Source organism: Triturus cristatus, chromosome 8, assembly GCF_964204655.1.
Source record: "Triturus cristatus chromosome 8, aTriCri1.1, whole genome shotgun sequence".
Lineage (NCBI taxonomy): Eukaryota > Metazoa > Chordata > Amphibia > Caudata > Salamandridae > Triturus > Triturus cristatus.
The window spans coordinates 331,696,586-331,714,441 of NC_140591.1; the positions used below are offsets into that span (position 1 = coordinate 331,696,586).

Genomic DNA, 17,856 nt, shown 5'->3' on the forward strand with positions numbered 1-17,856 from the left:
AATTAGTGTTTCAAAGTTTGTGGGAGAGTCAGCACAAGTCGTTCAGCCGTTTGGGGCTCTCGTGAATTATCGTAGCTAATCGGATTCAGAAAATTCACAGAGAGTTTCTGTTGTGTGCAGCAGCTTGGGCATAAGATTCCCTCTCTTGTAAATACTACTGTTTGAGTTTAATAAGGTGAACAAGTCAGAAAAAATAAACTTTAATTCCACACAAAATATAAATCCTATAAATTAAGAGTAGAGCTATACTTACCTGAGACCAAGAAGGAATCAGCATCTGTACAGAAATAGGAGAGGACGTCTAAAAGAGGAAAAGACAAAAGAAGTGTTAGAGGAAAAAAGAGTCGATTACATAAAATAAGATAGCCGCTACTGCCGTGGATATCTCACGTCGATTTCACGGTAAATCGCGCTTGCGCGTGGTGACAGGAATGCTGTGATTGGCTGGGCTCAACCTGAACAAAAAGTTGCGGCCTCCATTTTATTGATCGGGAACAGTTCCCGGGGCTGAAAATTTCTGTGGAAGCTAACATAAGGGGTCAGCGTGGAGATACTCTGACCCCATGTTTTAGAAATGGCGGTGTTAGTGACACAAGTTATGTGTCCAAAGTTGTTTTTTTTCATCATGCGCGATATTTGCACCGACGACGTAACTGCCAGTGCAGCCCCCGTGTACCGTTGCGGGGAAGTTGCGACTATCACAGCGACACCACGAAAATTGGTGGAAATATAAAACAAAAAACATCTATATCTATATATAAGCCTTCACTGGTCACAGTCACAGACTTATGTACCTACTCACATATCCACTCTGACACTCATACACCCCCGTCACATACCCACTCAGACACTAATGCAGCCACTGACAGACTCACTCAGAGACCCATGTCTGTACTCATATAAGCATTTAGAGGCTCATGCACCCACTCACAGATGCACTCATAGACTCATGCACCCACTCACATACACAGTCAGCGACCTAGACACCCAGTCACAGACCGACTCAAAGACTCACATACCCACTCACAGACCCACTCAAGGATCGTTATAAAGAAAATTAACAATATTTCAGGTACTAGGGTGGTTTTGTGTTGATTGTGTGTATATGATAGCTACACATAAGAATGAATGCAGAGTTTAGGTAACTTAGAAACACCCTGTTGCCTTCATTTGTAAAGTAAACTTCATCACTTCTATAAACTCCATGCATGTCAAAACGCACATTGTTGTTATAGATAAAGCTCAACTTTATTGTAAGGTGTGTTAGATTAATTTTGAAGAATAACATCTTCTTGTTCAAGCATGAGAATTTCAAGCAGCTGAAGGGGACCAGCATGGGGGCCACTTGTGCCCCCAGTCTGGCCTGCCTGTATGTAGGGCAGTTCGAAGCCAAACACATCTACAATGAGGTGGCCCCTTTCTACGAGAATGTAGCGTGCTGGTACCACTACATTGATGACATCTTCTTCATCTGGGAAGGAGCCACGGAAGAATTAGAGGAATTCCTTATTTGGTTGAATTTAGGCGACCCTAATCTTAGATTTACATCACACTACAGTAAAACCTAGGTTGATTTTCTTGATATTTCGATTAAGGATGTGAATGGAGTTCTGGAAGCGGAGTTGTTTACAAAGCCTATGGCTAAAAACACTCTTCTCCACTTTTCAAGTTTTCATCCTAAATCACAGAGGGATAGTATTCCCTTTAGCTAATTTCTTCGGTTAATGAGGAATTGCTCTGATCTGCAAGATTTCTACAAACATGCTGAGGAATTGAAGTGTAAATTTAGAGACAGAGGCTACCCTAAAAAACTCCTATCACATTCCTTAAAGCGTGCCAGGTTTTATGACCGTAATGTGTTGGTTAATAAACCTGTCTGCAAGAAAGAATCACCTAACAAGGTGGTGTTTGTGAGTAAATTCTCTAATCTCAGCAATCAGATTAAAAATATAGTTAATAGGAATTGGCAAATATTGAACTATGATGAAGACGTTAAATTAGAGAGACCATTGTATGCATTCAAAAAGAATAAAAATTTAAGAGTTATGCTAGTGCATACGTATCGTGAGGATAATTTGGACACTCAGAGGACAATTGTGAACACCCCAGCAAATGGTAATGTCAGATGTGGTACATGCAACATATGTCTCCAATGCCTACAAACAAAAGAAATCACACACAATGGTTGCACTATTAGATCAAGGACTCTCAATAACTGTAGGAGCAAGAATGCCATTTATCTCTTATTGTGCCCTTGGGGTTTGGGCTATGTGGGGGAGACTGGCAGAGAGGTACACACTAGATTCCAAGAAAATAGGTCTGCTATAAAAACAAAAAGACTTACTGCACCTCTCGTGCCTCATGTTTTGGAATTTGGCCATGAGGAAAATGATTTCCTCTGGTTCATTCTGGAGAGGGTCAAGCTAGACAAGAGAGGTGGAAATATCCATTCTAAACGCAAGGCGCGTGAACAATGGTATATCTCCGACCTCAACACTGCACGAAAAGGGTTAAACTCGAGGGAGGAATGGGAACGCCTCCTAGGGGCTAGATAGCTGATAAGGTTTTTGCCCTTGTTATGTCTCTGTTATCTGTACACAGCAGTGAATGAGAATAGACTCAAGATGTTAGAGGCTGGTGGGTTCTGAGCTTTATTTGCGTGGGTGGTAGGACCCTTTTAAGGAATATATGGGGCTTAGTAGTGATACAATGTAGGCATCATGTCAGTAAACCAAGGAAAGCCATACTCATTTTCATTTATATGTTTGTAATAGTAAGTGGCATCGCCTTTAAGATCTTTACTTATTAGGAGTAGGGATAGTGTTCCTCCCTGTTTTGTCACATGCTCTCCTTTGAGCAAAGCAGTGATGCAAGAAGGGTCCGTTTTTGACCTTTGTGTACGGTGGGTAGTAGCCTGTATATTTAGCTCAGTGAGGGGTTCTTTGAATATATCTTATGGCCGCAATATATGTGCATACTATAAAAAAAAAATTTAGCATGCTTTTTGATATTCCCAATGTAGCGCATTGAACAAATGTATTTAGCATAAAATGTATATTCTCTAAATACACCAGCTGAAGGAATGAAAGTGCACCTATAGACTCATAAGTATACTCCTAAGATTACGGATAGTTTACCCCATCTGGGTTCAGCAAGAATGTCCTGCCTTCACCGGAAGTGGTTTTTAGCTTCCGGGTGATGGGCGGCGTGTCGGTGCCTATTTAAGGTTTAGCGCATTTATGATGGGGTTTGATACCGACCGGAGGAAGATACCCCGTGGGTTACCATAAGCTGGATACAGGTACGTGTGTTCGCACCGCCCCGGGGCCTGGAGAGCACCGTTACAGTTGGTTGAATATACTTATGGCAGATATAATTAAGTCGCCTTCTTTTCTGTTATTCCACAGATCTTGGTTTTTGGGACTGTTTTAAATTCTACTTTGCAGGTGTAAATCGGACCGCTTTAATAAAGTTATTTCAAAATTTAAGGTAATTTGGGACCCCCTTGCCCGGGTATATGTATTTAGGTACTGAATGGGAGGCGAGTCTAGCGACGGGTGTAGCTGAGTGGTATGTTTTGAATCCCCGGCCCATACATGCTGTTAGGTTCATAGGACTGGACCTGTTTGCATGTCCACTTCCCATGGCAGTGCTGTTTTTCACTCTTTAGAGGAAAGCTGTATCCTAGGTATTTGATGTGGGGGCGGCGTGTAACTCGAGCTACGCTTGCTTCATGCAGAGGCATGAGTTGATTGCAACACATGTTTGATTGTGAGCCTGGTTAATGTAGGCTCTAGTAAGTACTAACTCCTTTCAGATTCCATTCCATCCATTATCCTTGGAGGATCACATTTAAGTGTGTTGACGGCCCTATATATAGCAGGGATCTGCATATAATACCTGCTTAAGGTAACTACAGGCGGGTTTACAATCAAGAAACTGAGTGCATTCGTATATATGGCTATTTTGGGTAATCCACTTTTTCTCACATGCAGGCACATATTTGTTCGAGTTCAGTATTTGGGAAGACCGTACTTAAGTAGACTGACGGCCTAACGTGTAGTGATACATTGCGCATCGCACTTGTCTAAGGTAATTACAAGTGGCCAAAATTTAGGCAAGAGACTGGATGTAAACCCATAAAAGGTTTAGTGGGGTAATGTTATTTCCCTTATATGCAGGCACTCGTTGTCTCGAACACGAGGTGGCAGCTCTTGTCCGGATACATGTGTCTGTACTGGATAAACAGGTAGATGGACCAGCCCGGTCTGACTGTTATTTTAATATACAATCTAGATAGTTGCCTGTCACTGAGCTACAATAGGGAGGCTTGTTGGCCCACTTATTACTTGATGATGGGACTCTTTTAGCCCTCCATTAATTTCAAGGAATACGTGCTTTGTATGGATGTTCTTTGGTAAAAGGATATATAAGTAGAGACTAATTTCTTGATAGCCAAGACGTTTTCAACTGGCTTTTAGGTTTTTAAGCTGTGCTGTATATGATCAGTATAAGGTTTGTGTGTGTGAGCCTCATTTTTATCACCAGTGTGTTGAGCCTTGGACACTAGGATGTTGTATCAAATATGATTGGGATTTGTTGGATTTTATCAACTAGGTATGGTTTTTAAAAAAAATATTTTCCACGTGTTCATTTACTTTTTATTTTTTACAGATTGTTAACATTGTGATTGGGACTTTATGTAATTTTCCTGAAGAAGGTGATGGCTGTGTATTAGTGCCCACCAAAACGCGTCGATGCTCATTGAAGAGGAAACTGCATAAAATCTGTGATGACAATTGTTTCTGATAAAGGCACTTGGATAAATACCCATTGTGGTCACAATTGATCAAGTCTTGATTAAGTGGTTTCCTCTCTGTGTTCCCAATTTTTTAATATTTTGAATTGCACTGTGTATTAATGCACTTGGTTTTAATGTCCTGTATGTTTCTCTGATGTTTTTAAACCTTTTTGCACAGTTCCTGAGATTGTTAGCCTTTTTATGAAATTTTCTGTGTTCTGTGATTTATGTGGTACCTATGATTCATGAATAAATTTGAAAACACATTTTAGATTGTTTTTTGATCATATCATTTCTGTCCATTCTCACTCTACTGGTGTGAGCCTGCTTGTGTATAAATGGTGTGTGAAGTATGAATTTATCCAAGGGGGTTCTCTTTGTGACTAAGGTGTTATAGATAAAGGCCATGCGATGGTCTCTGAGGAATGCAGAAACAGTTTTATTAACATGTTTCCTGGCTTTGTCAATCTGTGGACATAATTGATTTGACCACTTACATTTCTGTCTTTGGCATATATCAGAGTACACTAATACAGTGTGAGGGAAAAGGTACATCAGTTCTGCAAAGATATTTTTCATTAGGATTTCCTACCCCAGTTAGTGTACCTAGGATTTTTCCACCACAGTGCACAATTATGAGGTTATGAGCTCAGCAATCCACAATGGTTTTAACCAAAGCCAGCAAAATATGAAACTTTAACCATCTCTGGTCAAACAAACCAGTCTCCACATTTGGCAAACCCAAGTGTCTGCCAATACCTCTCTTTTTTACCTCTTTAGCCAATAGACTTAGCTGTGGCCAATAATCCACACTCTAAGCATTTTGAAGTGAAGGAGCAATAGCAGTCCGGAGAAGGCTGGAGCAGAATGGGGTGGTTTTCTAAATGAAAAGCAGTCAAAATTGAGGTGTTTTCTTTAAAAACAAAAAAGTATTATATTTTATTTGATGCTGTTAGCATATAAGTGAATAAAATGAGGTAGTGTGTTGGATGCATTAGCAAGAAGTCCTATTACTGGCTGTTTAAATAAACGAGATGTAATACAGATATGGATATTCTTTTGAATCTGTGGAGTAAACCACACCTGCTGTTTCTGATTTGGAAGTAGCATGTTCCTTCTAGAATGTGTTGTGAACTTGTGGCCTACTGGTTCCACTGGGTTGCTAGATACACTGAGCTAAGTGTATTGGGGGTGAAGGGTGTTAAAAAGACAGAACTTTTTTTTAAAGTTGAGGAGTTATGGCACAATTTAAGTAATGGTAAACTTTAATTTCCAACTAAGGACTATGCAATAAACTGTTGTGCAGTATTTAAATTTAAAAAAACTGAAGCTAAATATAGGTTTGGACTCCTATTTTTTTCTGCGATGTCGCTGCGATGATTGCAAAAACATCGGTAAAACACATAGACAGGGACCTCTTTTTGAAAGAGAGGGAAAGGGTTAACAGATGCTAACCATTCACAAGTGGATATACAGTAGGTTAAATTGAAAGACATGATTTCATTTGCTGCCTTTCTCATAATCATAGAGTGAAACGTTGAAGAGGTTGCCGTTTTATAGTTGCTTTGTATGAGTGGGGTACTATTCTTGTGTTTAGTTTTTACAAATCCTAACAGTGTCAAAATTACCCAGAAAGAGCTAAAACAACAATAAAATCTACAAACTCAATTCACTGGTTTGTATATAACTTTTTAATTATTTAAAATATTTACATTAGAAATGAAGATGTATATGGGAGTTTGATTAAAAAAGAGTATCACGGTGATATGAAAAAATATATCAGATGAACTGTATCTGGCAGAGGGTGTGTGTTGAAAATTACAATGGGCAATGCCTTTAAAAATGACAATGTTTTAAACGTATAAGCAACATATACAGTACAGACAGATCCATGTTATTTGCAATCTGGGAATTGTAGTACTTTTATCACATTATTAAAGGAGTATTGAAGTCACGAATAAAAGATAAGAAAATGTGCTGCACCTGTATATGAATTATAAAGTAGTAATACGTATGTATCAGGAAGTGTTTCTCAAGGTGGCTTTTAACTTATATGACCGGTTTTCATATGTTTAGATGGTGGGATATGTTTTTTCTGGTTGCAGATAGTTATATGTACGATGAGACTCTTGAGTTTACTTAAAGATGTGGAGAGAAATAACTTTTTGGAAAGATGGCCTGAAGGTGTATATCAATTCTGAAATCACACATATGTTTACATAGTGATCTATGTTCTCAAAGGCTGTTGGAAATGTCATGTATATGCTGAGGGCGGTGTATTTCTTTAAACACGCTGTGTTTAAAATTGAGGAGAGTTAATAGTGCAGAATGTCTGTTGAGAGTTCTTCTGCTAGCTTCACTTGGTGTGTAACTTATCTTTGAGAAATGCTGAATATATGTTTTAAAGGCACAAGAAATATTTGAGAAATTATGAAGGTATGCCATTAAAAAAGTTCTTTGCTTTGAAAAAGTGAGAATTGTTGTTTTCAGTTTTAGAAAGTTACTGATGCAAGTGCACACTGAGTAATAGAGCAATGTATGCTCCTAGACAGCCATGTATCCAATAATATATCAAGTGTGATATCTATACCACTCACACATAGCTCATTAGAAAAGGATAAATACACTAAAATAGGTAGTGTGATACTAACAGAAGGACTTATACAATAAATCAAAGAATTAGTCACAACTGTTATGAATTTAACAGCAATGGAGGTGCTTTCACAGTCAGCCAGGCACTACTCACGCACTCATCCAATCACCCAGCCTCTACTCAGGCTGTCATCAAATCCCTCTTCGCACTATCCATGCACTTATTCACCCAGGCACTACACATGTGCTATTCCAATCATGTAGGCACTAATTATGTACTCATTAAACCATGCAGGCACTACCCATGCATTCATCAAATCACCCAAGCACTAACCATTCACTTATACAATCACCCAGGCTGCCGTCATTCAAACACCCAGGCACGACCCATGCACTAATCCAAACACCCACTTACAACCCATACACTCATCAAGCGGCAACTTGCACTCGCCAACTTACAGTTCGCAAGCGCAAGCAGGGAAAAAACTCTATTGCACTACGCGGAGCTGAATTTTCTGCACTCTGCGAGCTGAGCGGAGTGCAGAAAGCTCTGCGAACGGAGCAGGGTTCACCTCCCAGGCCTAATTGGTGCAGCTGTGTTGTAAGAGAGTGTGCTATAATGCTAAAAGGTAACTAATAAATACAGTTTTGTGTTTTGCTTTGAGTTTGGCATATTGAAGTAAGTGCATGTGTTATATAGCTAGGTTCATCTGTAGATTTAAAACTGCAACGTTGTAAAGTAGTTGGCACGTTGGCTACAGTAAAAATTCAAATATACTTACTTGTTTTTACAGAACAATAGCAACCTAACCACAGACAGTTAGAATGCCTACAAAAGCTTGGAGGAAAAAGCAACAGAACCAACTACAGTATCTCTGCAGAACCGAGACACAAAAGGGGCAAAATCCAGAATTAGTGGTGAAAGAAAAAAGAGCTACTGGTAAGAGGACAAAGTCATTTCTTAAAAATATATGTGGACACCTGCAAAGATGACAAAATATTTAAAAATAAAATGCAAACTATGAGAAAGAATAAAAGCGGACAATATCTATATTACAAGAACAGGAAAGAATGTAACAAAGATGGACGCACCATAACCATGAGACAGAAACAGTTTAAGGAAATCAGAGCCAGGATGCTTCATAGTAGAGTGGTTGTATATCTACTGAGAAATATGAAGAAGTATAGAAAAAGGAAAAAGGCACTGAAACAGAACAAGTTGAGGGAGTAATTGATAAGGCCTTTGCTTTGAAGAGGTAGCTTTTGATTTTGATTATATATAGAATGAAGACTTTTCACAAAATGGTGTTGTACATGAGACAAAACCAGAAGAAAAGATTAGTAAATAGAAGTACCTTTTGTACAGTTATAGTGGAAAATGGATACATACTTCTACTACAGAGCCTTTCTTTAATGAAGAAAGCTATCTCCACATTAGTTTGCGCTATTGATGAAAGAGGACAATGTTATGAAATGAAAAATGGCACTCCTATAGCGAAAGAGGTGATGGTATCTAGAAATGTTGAACAAGTTATTGCAAAAGAGGTACAGGGAAGGGGGAGTCAGGCCCTGTGTACAAATGGAATTGTAGTAGTGTTTGTAGTATTCAACATCAAACATTTCTACATATCTTTCCAAGGCAAAGACTAAAACACAAAATAAGTACTTTACACAAGGATTAGATCCTTGCAAGGTTAGAAAACATACAAATGTGGAGGGGCACTCACTAACTTGTTTATCAAAGAAATTGTGTAAAAGCACCTGTCATCTTTTCAGGATGTAAGCTGTATACCTCTCAACAATGCAAACTTTATTTAGGAGGCTGTACTATCTGAACACCCCTGCTTTATGTTCTGGAGAAATGAATAGAGCACTTTTGCATGCTACTGTGGCAGAGGTAGAAAAGGTTTGTGATGATGAGCAGTTTTTTTTGTCCAGAACAGGACTCTTTGGAAAATGAAGAGTTGATAACAGGAGGAGTTGCAGAACAGGACAAAGGTATTATAGTTGATAGCAGATTACAAAAGTTAACACAGTGTGCTCTGAAAAACAAGAGTATGTTTGTATATGTTGTCGACTTACTCACTACAAGATTCAAACATGGGCTGTTGACTTGTATTTAAAAAGGGAAAAAAAGAAAATAATGATAACTGGCAAAAGGTTTGCTGTGTACTTATTTGTAGAGTAACGCTTTGTCTTGTCCAAACAGCAAGTTATTTGTAAATACTGTTACAATAAATTAAAGGATCATAAAATGCCTGCTATAGCTATGCATAACAAGTTATTACTGGTTCCCAATCCAAAACCACTTCAAGGTTTAAATGTTTATGAATCAATTCTTATCCAAAGCATACCTCCATTTCAGGCAATATTCCGTATGGAGCCAAAGACAGGCAAGTTACCACCAACAGAGCTGCAGGAATGTCTAAAAGGTATAGTAGTGTTCTGGATTAATAGTGTTTTCTCAAAATGTTCAGCAGGATGCTCAATAATTTTTAATGGTAATGCTAGGACTATTAGAGGAAGAGGATGTGAATATTAATGACCATTAAAAACATTAAAAACCAAGTATATGGTTTTTAATCCCAGCAAAACATCTCCCCCAAACCCCTTCCTAACTGGTATCCAGCTAGGGAGGGCAGCTGTCTTTGACTACCTGGGTGTCATGTTGACGGAAACTTTTGGATGGGGCCCACAACAAGAAAAGGCAAGTTTAAGGCTAACACAGATGGCCGGGGGAATAGTGAAACTACACAGGAATTCATTGTCTAGACAACCGGGTCCGCTGACTGAGATTTACAAAGTCCAAATCTGGAGCGCTATAATGTATGGGGCTGAACTCTGGGGTCATCTTCCTGCAGGTGGACTGGTTAAATCAGAGAACAAGTTTATGAGGCAGCTCTTGGGCTTACTGCTAAGCACCCCTCACACCCCCTTACGTATGGACCTTGGGATCAGACCCAAAGAGGAGGAGATTGGACTGCACCCCCTGCCCCTTTGGCGTAGACTATGGGCGACCCCCGAACTATCAGCCTACCAGTCTGAACTCAAGGCGATTTTGGGGCTCCCAGGGTGGGAAAACTATCCTGGATTGTACACATAAAAGAACTGTGCTTTAGACTAGGTAGGCCAAACCTATGAACCCATCCTGAGGAAGTATCCCCGACAATATCGCGGCTTGAACTAGTCTAAGCTTATAGACTGTTTAGATTGGCTGAAACCCAAGGGAGTACAAAGTTAGGCCATCTAACCTCTGACTTCCTCAATTTTAAAGATCAGTATTTATTTGAGGCCTTCCTTGATGTTGTTCATCCCCTCATGGCTAGGAAACTTTATACTCAGTTCAGATGGAATGGAATATTAAGGAATTATTTGGTTTAACTTATAAATGGAACCATAACTGTGAACATTATGAATTCACCTCTAGCACTGGAATTAATTCAGAACGATTCCATTACTTGACGTTACCCGATTGTAAATTTAACCAAAAACGCCCAAGTAGATATGACCTGTCCAAACTGCATATCAGAACTTAGGTCTATATTGAACCTACAAAGGTATGGGAAATATGACATTGTCATGCCACAACGATGCAGATTTGATGGTGCTAAATCAGAAACTGAAATTACAAACTTTGTAGCTGGACAAATGTAAATTTAAAAAAGAAGTTTGAAAACTATAGCAATCATATTTCATGAAGGAGTTAATATAACCACTACACACTACAAAATATATTTAACTGAAGTTCTAAGGACAATTTAGGATTAAAAAATGTGGTATTGTGTTGACATGAATATGAATTATGAGTTTATGAGACATTATTCGGCCTATTAGTGGTATTGTCTACGGCAAGTTGTTAGAAATAAAAGACTCTTTTTAACTGGAGGAAAGGAATTTATAAAACATTTCAGGAGTACATTCTGTTACTACAGACAAAAACTCAATGGAGGTACTATAATACCAGCAGCCTTAAGTTGCATCTAAGGAATCTCTTTTCCACTTCACCATTGTATCTTGTTTTGGTTGCCTGATGTTCAAAATTAAATCCTAATACATTTTTCTTTGTTTATATTTTTTCACAGTGCTTGAACTAATGCCATAAAAAAGGGGAAAAAATCAACATGTATGGTTTTTCACATTCTTCAAAATTACATCCACAGACTAATCCCCGGCTGGTATGATGGTGTTATTGTTCATGCAGAAGGTAGCAAAATGCTTTAGCTCTGGTGACATTTCACTGCATCTTCTCTCCACTGGCCTGGAGGTCTGGTGACTGAGATCCCTCTCCTTTTTTTCCACTATGCAATTTTAAGTTGCCTCTTGTGGTATGTTTTCAAGTGGAACAACATGCTTGTTGTACCACATGAATATTTATTTGCTGTGCCCTGAGATAATGTCTTCTCACATATGCTGCACATCACCAATTTAGTTGTGGTTTTCCATTTACCAGATGGAATAGTGAAAACATCCCAAGATATGCTTTGTTTCTTCATTGCTGGTTCTTCATCAGAAGACTATTCCTCCTGGTGTTCAACAACTTCAGACGTAACAAAAAGAGAGCGAGGAAAACAAGGTAACTTGTCCTTTTCCCCAATGAATTTTCAGAAACAAAATGGACAAGTACTTAGGAAGGTAACTTGGAGCAAACGTTTTTCGCCGTCACCTGTTGTAAATTAAAGAAGGAGAATACACAACTGTTGTAAGAAACCCCTCACCCACCTACCTAGTAGGTGGCATGCTTCATCATCGGGGCCCAACTGGATTGCCTAATGCAACCCAGCTGTGCTACGACGCCTGAGTTACAGTGGAGCAGGTTGTTGAGTGAAAAGAGAGTGACTTATTATGTGAAGTGAAACTATGAGTTAAAAATGTCTCTGAGAGATGCCCTTTTGACAACGATTATTTATTAAGAGGGTCCCAGGACATGAGTTAAAAATATATTCGGGATCTCTACTAAGGTGTGTTATTTGCCTTGGTATCCCTTATAAATGACGTCTACTAGTTTCAGCCTTCTAGATGGTTCTTGAGGCTTTCTTCAGGACCAAAAATTAGTGAGTGGCCTAAAAATAGGAGAGGCCACGTGAAGTGTAAATATCAGCACACACCCTAAAGTGTGCTGTGAGTGTAGTGGTTAACGATGATTACTCACCAAACCTTTGTTGGGAGTACCTGTAAATGAAATAATTAATCAGTACATATAAACAGTTGTTTTTTCATGCATCTATTTCTTTAAATGCATGCTCCTATGTATTTGTAGCAAGTGGTATCATGCATGTGGCATGGTGGGCATGCATGTCCAATAGAAAAGGCTTGCATGTCTACAATGTGCCCCAGTGGTGTGGATATACACAGGGAATCCATAAGAGTGTAATAGTCAGTGAAAAAGATACGCGCACAAAGTAGGGCACTTGGTGCTCATAAACAGTATCAGCTATAGATGATGTATACGTGTTTTTATGCAATTTATCTCTAAATGCGAGACATTCTGCTACCTTGTGGCGTATGGTGACATACACAAAGACTGAGAAACAAACTTGAGACATACGAGTTGACAGTATAAAACATGAATTACATTGTGGCGCGTAGTACCGTGCTATAAAAATCACGTGAAGACTGACATGAGACCAACAACAATATTTAAGACCAACAACATGGAAGACTGATATACGGGCTCACTTAGAATCTGAGGTGGTTGTGCCTCTGGTATCCAATCGGTAACTACCGTCCCCTCTGGACCCTATCAAAATGGAGAGGCAGTGGGGATCGGAAAACTGGTGTAGAGCTATGTCGTATATGCAGCAGGTGGTGGCTTCATGAAATTCAAAACTATGCGAGTCTAGCGGCAATAGCCGTATTAGAGCCTCGTACTGACGATTATCAAGGGCTTAATGAAAGTAGAAGCTAAGCGTATATAGCGGCGTTAGTCTCGTACTCACGTATATCTAGGGCTTCTTATAAGTCTAGAATTGTGCGTGTGCAGCGGCGTTAGCCGTATCGCAGCATCCTACTCACGTTTGTCCGGGGGAATAGGTCCGATATACCTATACACAACCGATCGGATCCGCTTGATTGGCCCCATACTGGTGGATAGGTTGGTGCTAAATAGGAAGCGGAAGGCGGAAGGTCACGTGTGGGAACGTAAAACACTAGAGCGTATTGAATCTTAGTGAAGAATTGCTGCGCATGCGTGAGCGCGATGAGGAATACTTAGCGAACACGGAGAAAAGGGAAAAGAGCTAAGAATGTTACAAGCTGCATTTAAAATTAAGCTCACAGTATACAAACATGGTGGTTCGTTGAGAGGCTGTTCAGCCTAGCATGATGGAGCAGGCGAACAATGATCTACCCTGAGGCTAGATATCTGTGTGTGCATTTGGTGTCTCAATAAAGTTAGTGGCAATAGCGCTGGGCTATATGGAATTGTCTGGATGTTAGCCTTGTCCAGGTAGTCATATGCAAAATTGAAGTGTCTCGATGTGGCGCTATGCAAAGGAATGTTTGTGTGTTCACCATTGAGGGGAAGAGTTTCACATTTGATAATATTACAGTGCATTGTCAAGCTTTCACAAATTGTAATTCCTGCAATGTCATCTACCTTATCCAATGTCCCTGTTTGAAGATATACATTGGACAGACTACACAAAGAGTCAAGACCAGAATATGTCAGCACAGAAGCCGTATCCGATGCAAGACACAGAACGCCCCCCTGGTTGAACATTTCAATGAAGCGAATCATAGCGAGGATGACTTGCGATGGACTGTCCTCAAATCACTGAAGTTGCCCCAACGCGGTGGCAATATGGTTCAACTTTTAAACAGAGAGGAACTAAAGACAATCATTCGTTTTGATTCCATCAACACCGGACTCAATAGAACAGAAGATTGGACATCGTTACTGTAACTAAGTTTAATCTATAATTACCTGTGTTCCATACTAACAGTCACTCATAGATAGCTTTACTATCAATGTTGGAACTCCATGCTTTAACCCAAAATGTAATTATGTGAACACCAGGCTCTGGTGTCATTTTTTCCCCCCTTTTCTCCCCTCGTTTTCCGTGCATCTCATTGATGACATGTGTAATACCCACTTCTAGATCTACTGTGATCACCAACTCTATGTTCCTCTTCCCATGGCCTGTCTTGCAATTCTCTAATGTGGTTATATGTAGCTGACAATTCGTTATTTCACAGAGCATGCTCACAAAGCCCTTCACCACTTAGTGCTCCCCGTTACAAGATGTCTGCCATCGTCCTTTCCCATTCCATCATGGCCACTGCGGGTACTGTTGCGTTCCCGACCTTAGTCCTTCCTCCATTTCACCCACTTCACTCCTTCTTCCATTTCACTCACCCACTCGGCCCTTCTTAATGCAGCCACCGTCCCGTAGCTCTTTGCTATTACGCCCTACGGAAACAGCAGATTCTTGCTCCCTCCGGTCCCCAGCGACTCCTCGAGAGGTAAGCCTAGCTCCACTAGTCTTCCACGAGAGCGCCCTCTGGGCACGGCCCCATTTTGAATGATCTAATCATTTTTCACGGTCCTTTCAGCTCCGGTCCCGCGCCCTTTGACAGCCCTCTGGGCTGCTCGTATTCACGATCCCAGGACCCGCGAACATCCTGTTCCGGCCTCTTACGCACCCTCAAGGTAAGCCCGATCCCCATGACGGCCCCGTCACCTGGTTCTGTCACTTCTTTCAGGTTCCCGTCAATAATTCTCTTGCCTCCCTTAGCACCAGTACTGCACATTGCCCGCTGAAACCTCCGTAACGAGTTCATCATCCTCAGCTCCTAGTCCGACTCCTTTCGGACCACGCCTAAGGTAAATACTTGTCCCGGTTCGATCCCCAATTGAATCACTTCATCTACCAGACTCACTTCATCCCTTTTTCCCCCCCTTTTTCCCTTCATTCTGATCCCCCTGCGTGACCTTCACGTACCTTCCACGAGCTCCAGGCTCCCATCGAGTTGCTTGTCAGGTCAGCGCACCCCGTCATAATCTCATCACTGCGCCTTGTTCATTGACGTTCACACTGTTCTCCTTCCTTAAGCACTGTTTGGAATCGTACTCCTTCTCGGTCTTACCGCCTCACCCCCTGTCATCCCACCTCGCGTGTTGCTACCCTCGGACCAACTCATTATGCCACACATGATTATTCTGGCACACTATTGTTCTTCACCCGCTCACGCCTTCCTACCACCTGTTTCACTGACGACAATGGGCACAATCCACGATCTTTTGTTGCCCCCTCACTGTCTATGGCCTGCTCGGTATTGTTTTCACAAATGTGCGCCACTGCACACAGCAACATTGGCACTCCTCGCCGCATGCTCAACCTTACGTTTTAGATTCACATGGCGAATTGTTCCACATCATACAAACGGTGCTTTTAATAGAGATGCTTTAAGTAAGGTGGATCATTTTTTGGTTTATTTATTATTTCCTTGTTGTTTCTTTGTTTCCTGTCTTATAACCTTACAGGCTCCTTGACACTTCCTATCAGGCAACAGTACATACTATAGTCCTGATGATGATCCCGTAATATTGAGAGCTAGGGATCGAAACGTCGACCTTTGTATCAAACAGCACAAGTTAACCACTGTGTAAAAACTAGTGTGTTGTTTGTTGGTATGAGCTTACGTAGTATTGCCATGTAATTGTAAGCCTCCTCTTGCTCTTGTTCCAACCACTCTCCTTGCCTGTTTTTCTTGTGTCTATACTCTCTAGTCTTTTACCTTTACGCTCGGTACAGGACTGTGCCGTTTGCTACCCCTGTTGTGCTCTGTATTCCGTCCATCATTGTTTACCTCGATTAAATAAATATTCCTCTGTCCGGCTGGACATTGGACAACCATCCATAGCGCTCACTGTAGTCTATGTTGAAATATTTACACTATTTCCTCCTATGCCAAGGACCTTTGTTATTTAAAATATGCAAAGGAGTCAGGACATCGATTGTAAAAATGTCATGCAGAGCACCATCTAATGCTGTAGTCTTACACAAGTGGGCATTAACCTATACTGTATCTCATTTGAAACAACAAGGACAATATAATATCTGAGAATATGTACTAGGGAATGCAAAAGCTAACCAATGAGACGTATGTGGGAAAGTTAGGTCATATGTAATTTAGAGATCTATTGCCCTACAACGGCTCACAAATACTAAAAAGCCAAATACCAAGAATATGAATAGGGGGTATATAGCTGAGTGTCAATCTGGTTCTGAGATGTCATCATGGGCAGTGTATGCTGTTCCAAGGGACGTTGTCATTCAGCCCTGAAATGTGGGTTGAGAGTCTGTATACCCACCGTTGTTCTTTTTCAAACAACCGTTCCTGGATATTGATCTGGTTTAACTCCAGTTGTTCAATTACAACCCAGGACATGTCGTTAGTAGTGTGTCCCTTAGCCAAGTAGTGTTCTGTGAGTTTTGTGGTACTGCGTTTACACCGGATGTTGCTGCGATGTTCACATATTCTTGTTTTGATTTTTCTACTGGTCATACCGATGTAGCGTAATTTGCAAGGGCATGTTATCAGATAGATTACGTTTGCAGAGTTACAGTTTGTGTGTTTTTTGATGGCCCAGATTTTGCCTTCTTCTAGATGTAGGGTTTTAGTTGCCTGTGTGAGATGGCAGATGCTGCAGTTTCCACATGGAAAATGGCCGGTCACTTCTGGTAGACCCCATGCATTTCGTACAGTATTAGGGGCGTTTGTAGCTTTTTTCGGTCTGGTAGATACGAGGCTATCTCTAAGATTGTGAGATCTTTTGTAGGAGAACAGTGGTTTTTCCCATTGGAATTTTCCAGAGGTTACCATTTTCCAATAGGTTTGGATTAGTCTGGCCACTTTATTTGAGATGGAGTTGAAAGTGGTCACACAGGTAAGTGGTATGGGTGTAGTCATGTTGACTTTGGGTTCTAATAGACTGTCTCGGTTTTGGTTCCTTGCTCTTTTTTTGGCTTTTTGGATGACTTTATTTGGGTAGCCTCGGTTCTTCAATTTTTCTGTCAGTTCTTCTGATTGAACTTTGAATTCTTTTATTTCACTACAATTCTGGCGCAGTCTCAAGTATTGGCCAAACGGTAAATTGTCCCTCAATGGTCTTGGGTGAAAACTCTGGAAATGTAGGAGGGAATTCTTAGCCGTTGGTTTAAAATGTGTTTTTGTCATTAGTACCCCATTTCGTGCTTCAATTTCTAGGTCCAGAAAAGTGATGTTTGTACGACTTGTGGTATGTGTGAATCGTAAGTTAGGATCTTTTTTTTTTTTTTTTTTTGAAACCGTTTATTGCAATCTCAAGTATATACAAGTATGGGCCTACAACCTTCCGGCCGGCCGCTAGAGTGACAGGAGCACCTGACAAACGTACAAAAAGGCACTTGGCGTTGCAGAGAAGTAAATCAGGAGGTATCAACGACGTGGGCCACATGACTCTAAGCCCACAATACGGTTTC

The 17,856-nt window shown here is 40.6% G+C and overlaps 1 protein-coding gene across 1 annotated transcript in view; it reads right to left on the reverse strand.

Moving 5' to 3' along the window:
• The window catches only part of CDX2 (caudal type homeobox 2), a 188,920-nt gene that overhangs the window by 146,988 nt on the left and 24,076 nt on the right, over window positions 1–17,856 (reverse strand). The window contains exon 2 of the mRNA XM_085621637.1: window positions 254–301. Coding sequence (XP_085477763.1) covers window positions 254–277 — 24 coding nt within the window. The 5' untranslated portion in view covers window positions 278–301. The remainder of the gene's footprint in view (window positions 1–253; window positions 302–17,856) is intronic.